Source organism: Engraulis encrasicolus, chromosome 4, assembly GCF_034702125.1.
Source record: "Engraulis encrasicolus isolate BLACKSEA-1 chromosome 4, IST_EnEncr_1.0, whole genome shotgun sequence".
NCBI classification, from domain to species: domain Eukaryota; kingdom Metazoa; phylum Chordata; class Actinopteri; order Clupeiformes; family Engraulidae; genus Engraulis; species Engraulis encrasicolus.
This window is the reverse complement of record NC_085860.1, coordinates 39997148-40002147: the sequence shown is the minus strand read 5'-3', so window position 1 is coordinate 40002147 and position 5000 is coordinate 39997148. Positions and strand designations below refer to the sequence as shown.

Here is a 5000-nt window from a genome sequence, read left to right as displayed (position 1 = left end):
CACACACACACACACACACACACACACACACACACACACACACACACACACACACACACACACACACACACACACACACACACACACACACACACAGAAGTGCAAGAAAAAAGGCGAGAGGTCGGAGATGTGAACCCAAAGTAAACAGACTCAGATACCTCTCTGTGACAGAAAGCAAGTATCTGCCAGAAAAGAACACAGTGCAGGTGAACACTACTGTTTGACCTTGACCATATGCAATGGGCTTGACCGTTTCCAGTGGGCCAGCATGTGAGGAGTATGTTACCATCTAAACTCTATCGCCAGCTCCTCTCCCTTTTCCTCCCTTTCTCGGCCATTTTCCTCAGCTCTCTGATGGTCCAGTTTAAATATACTTTATCTAGACTATGCCGTTATATCAAACTTCTTCTTCTTCTTCTTCTTCTTCTTCTTCTTCTTCTTCTTCTTCTTCTTCTTCTTCTTCTTCTTCTTCTTCTTCTTCTTCTTCTTCTTCTTCTTCTTCTTCTTCTTCTTCTTCTTCTTCTTCTTCTTCTTCTTCCTCTTCTTCTTCTTCTTCTTCTTCCAATGCAGTCTCCATTTCATCTCTGCCTTAAGTTATTTACGGTACTTCATGCTTCCCCTCCCGTGCCCTCTGCCCAGCGACCCCTTGGCCCCGTGCCTACACCCTCTGCAGGCAACCCTGTAAAGCTCTCCCCCCTCACTCATGCCCCTATTACATGCACCTCTCCCCCTGCGGCTCTGGCTCTTCTTTCTCTCTTCCTCCTCCACACCCTGGTGGGTGTCTCTGGCTCGGTGCCCTAAACCCGTGGCTCATTGCCCTGACCTGTGCCCCCTCTGCCGCCAGGTAACCGTCCGTGTGTGGTGCTGACGGCGCGGGTCCACCCCGGGGAGAGCAATGCCAGCTGGGTGATGAAGGGCAGCCTGGAGTTCCTGTGCAGCAGCGACCCCGTGGCCCAGAGCCTCCGGGAGGCCTTCATCTTCAAGATCATCCCCATGCTCAACCCCGACGGGGTCATCAACGGCACGTACGTACTGCACACATCAGAGTCTCTTGGCCTGACTCTGTTTACACATGCACCTACAAGCAAACACTTATTGAAATGCATGCACACACACCAACGCACAGACACCAACACACACACACACACACACACACACACACACACACACACACACACACACACACACACACACACACACACACACACACACACACACACACACACATACAGATAGCCAGAAACACACACACACACACACACACACACACACACACACACACACACACACACACACACACACACACACACACACACGCATGCACACACGCACACACACACACCATGCTCTCACTATTCTTGACCTTTTCCTTCCTTTCTAGCCTCAGGTGTATACACCCTTACACAAAACACATGTACCTGCCTGACCACATACCATATGTTTTCTTCTGGAACACAGAAACCCTCACCTTTAACACAGTCTGTGTGGTTGGTCAACAGAGTTCAAAATGTATGCCCTCTCATTTTTTTGGCAGTTTGTTCCAGCTTTTCAAGTGAATTCACTCTTTTTTTTGTCAATGAAGACCCTGTATTCAGTGGAATGCATGGAGAGGTCGGTTCACAAACTGAACATGTTAGAATGCAGTATGTTTGCCTTCTTTTTTTTTTATGCCTTTATTTGATAGGACAGTCTGAGATGGTGACAGGAAGCGAGTGGGACAGAGATGGGGTGGGATCGGGAAATGACCCCGGACGGACTCGAACCGGGGTCCCCGTGGGCATGCAAGCCCAAATGCGGGGGGCTTAGCGCGCTGTTTGCCTTCTGAGTGGGGCACCCATGGTGTAATGGGGCAACCAGGTGTAATGGTTAGGGATTTGGACTATAGATCACAGGGTTGCAGGATCAAACCCCACCCTTACCCCTCCCTTCCTCCATCCATGGCGGAAGTGCTCTTGAGCAAGGCAACTCTCCCAATACTGCTCCAGGGACTGTAATCAATGCCCTGTAAATAACTGTAAGTTGCTTTGGTTAAAAGTGTCAGCTAAGTGTAATGTAGGGCAATGTAAAAGTTGAAGTAGAAATGGTGTAATCTCCTACTGTTGATTGTTACATTTTGGTTTTGAATGTTTACATTTGCTCCGTTGCTTATTAAAGGAGCAAGGTGGATCTTAATTTGATTCCTCTGCCATTATCATTACCTGAATGAATGAGATTCTTCACAGACATACTGTACTCCCGCATATTGCTTTCGGAAGTTCAGCCGAGCCATATTGTTAAGGCTACTGCATGACGTCAGCCAGCGCACCAGCACTCCCCTTGATTATCTGCGTCTTTCAAACGCTCAAAATGGATTTCCACAGTGGGCTAAGTAAAAGTCAATAGGTGACCAACTAGTTTCTCCTCCTCTGTTTCTCCTCCTCAAAGACAGCATCCACTGTTTTTCCGTTTAACATTATATCTGTTATATAGCATGCGTTGGATCGCTGGCTGGTTGTTGATTGATACTTGGGAGGTTTAGGATGCAGCAGTCCGCTAAGGCGCTCAGTTGCCGTTGTAGAGCTACTCCTTGACCTTCTCCTTAAGCAGACCGCTGTAAGCTTTATTGACACTCTTCCCCCGGCCAGCGGAGACCAATCGATGGCCCTCCTCACCTCCCTGCACCCGCGTGCAGAGTTTGCTTGTTGGCTAAGCCACAGACAATGCTGTTGTCTCCCCTTAATGGGGCCTGCATTTTAAAGGCATGCTTTGGCATTTGTTTTACCGGAGGGGGGCCTCATCTCAATCCGTAGCAAAAGCAAAGGGCCTATTACACAGCACACTGCATTTTGATTAGTGATCAGCCAGACCACTTGAGAACCAAGGACACAAAAGGCTGTCCTCAAGAGTTGGAGTTGGGAGTTTGAAGGGTTTGTTTGCAAGCAATGTAAAGTGTTTTTGTCTTTGGTTGCTCTGGAGGCCATACGCAGAACTGTCTCACGTAGAGAACTAGAGGGAAACAACCGTAAAACTTAAAGTGGTTACATCGCATGCAAGGCAGCAAAGCCAATTTAGAAGTGGCATTCACAAAGGCTTTTCCTCAACGCTTCCTCGGGTGTATTCTAGAGCTTTACTTTAAATTAGTATCTTTTATTTAGTTATGCAGTAGGGGTTCTGCAGTGATATTTTAGACTATAAGGGTATCTAAAGGCATTATATTCAGATTGAGGGGGGTTGTGTGTTTTGTTATCAAAGCAACTTTCTGTGACAGGCTATGGAATTGAATTTTAATGCAAACAAAAGCAATTATGTAAAAGCTGACTACGCGTTTGTTTTTAATCTTATGAGTGACATCCACAATTTGAAGCATTATGTGTCTAATGGAAGAAGTGACGGCAGGTGCTACTAAATCCTGGTGCCACCCATTTATACCCTGATGAGTGTGATGTGTAAAATGAACAATATGAATCTGTGTACCGCCCTTCAACTCCAAGGGTGTGATGAATTGCGAAGAATTTTGATGAATCTGACTTTGAGGCTGATGAGTTGGATGATTGTGATGGCCTGTTTAGAATGGGATGTTGTCACCCACCATGGAGCCGATGAGCTGGTTGAGTGGGATAAGTATGATGAGTCTGGAGTAATAATGGCCCGGCAGCCTGATTTGAGGAGTGGGAGGAGGACTCTGATGCTCTGGGATGAAGTGTGATGGGCGTGTTTAATGGGGTGGGATTGTTGAGGACGTCGTCATATACACCAAATATGTGGTGTGCATGGAGCGCCACTGAAACATAGAAAGGTTGCAGATACCTGGATACACTGTGTACTTGTGAAAGGGTATCTGTGACCTGTGCGTGATGTCACTTATATTGAGGTTCAACTTTAACACCATTGGAAATGGAAAAAGCTTAGCCGTGGATGTGCCACAGACAGAGGTTCCTTTCCAGGCAATTTCTCTCAGTTCAGATATGGGCACACCAGTAATGCACATTGTTCTGGGATGCAGCATGCACTAAGAACAGGGGGGCAAGGTAGGTCCTGTGTCTTCATGTTATATTTCAATATTATGTGGCACTTGTGATGCCCCCTCCAAATTGGCAGTCTTTATGGTTTCTGGTATTTGTCCACACACTGCAATTTTGAATCTCTAATGGCTCTGCACCCTAAAATGGCACTGAACTTTGGTCCCCTTCGGGCAGACAGTGAGGCCTAAATCTGAATGGGATCTTCAGACTCATTTATATGTTAATGTGCACTGCACACATGTAAACGCTGGGGTTCGGCCTTCTGGATTGAAAATTGTGATTTGAGGGGTTGGAAAGGTCACTTTTTACCACTATAATTTTCATCTGATTTTTTTCCCTCTTTCTTTCTGTTCATGAATTCCATGCATGTAAATATGAACCTTATCAAAATGGGTGCAAGCACGCAAAAGACATATGGTATCCCTAGAAAATCATCCATTTGGTTGTCTTCTCTCCGCCCACATATGACGATGTTCTTCTGTACAGTACACTCTGTGTTTCTGTAAGCCATCCACTTTGGCTTTCTCTCTCCACCTTCTGCCTTACCTGCAAAAACATTTTCCATTTGTATTCCAGCTGAAAGTGAAAACAAGGTCCACAGACCTCTGCCGTGTGGAAACCCTCCAAAGTGCAAATCGGTTTGTGATTGGATAGGCCAACCAACCGACCAATATAGTGGCATTGCACTCGACTAAAAATCTATAAGTTGACAATGGTACTGGTGCGCCTAATGAGATGTAACATAGATGTATCATATCATTAAATGAGGTAGGTGTGTGGCTATTACATGAACACGAACACACACGCGCACACACACACGCACACACACACAAGCACACAACACACACACACACACAAACACACACACACACACACACACACACACACACGCGCACACACACACGCACACACACACAAGCACACAACACACACGTCAGTGGGCAGGTGAGCGTGTAGAAATGGTGTGTAATTTATGAGGCTGACCTTGAGAGTGACAGG

General features: G+C 46.4%; 1 protein-coding gene across 8 annotated transcripts in view; it reads left to right on the top strand.

The window, feature by feature from the left end:
* The window catches only part of LOC134447774 (cytosolic carboxypeptidase 4), a 178094-nt gene that overhangs the window by 97737 nt on the left and 75357 nt on the right, over window positions 1-5000 (top strand). For all 8 annotated transcript variants that reach the window (XM_063197411.1, XM_063197409.1, XM_063197410.1 and 5 more), the window contains one exon: window positions 845-1025. In XM_063197411.1, the coding sequence (XP_063053481.1) occupies window positions 845-1025 (181 nt within the window). The remainder of the gene's footprint in view (window positions 1-844; window positions 1026-5000) is intronic.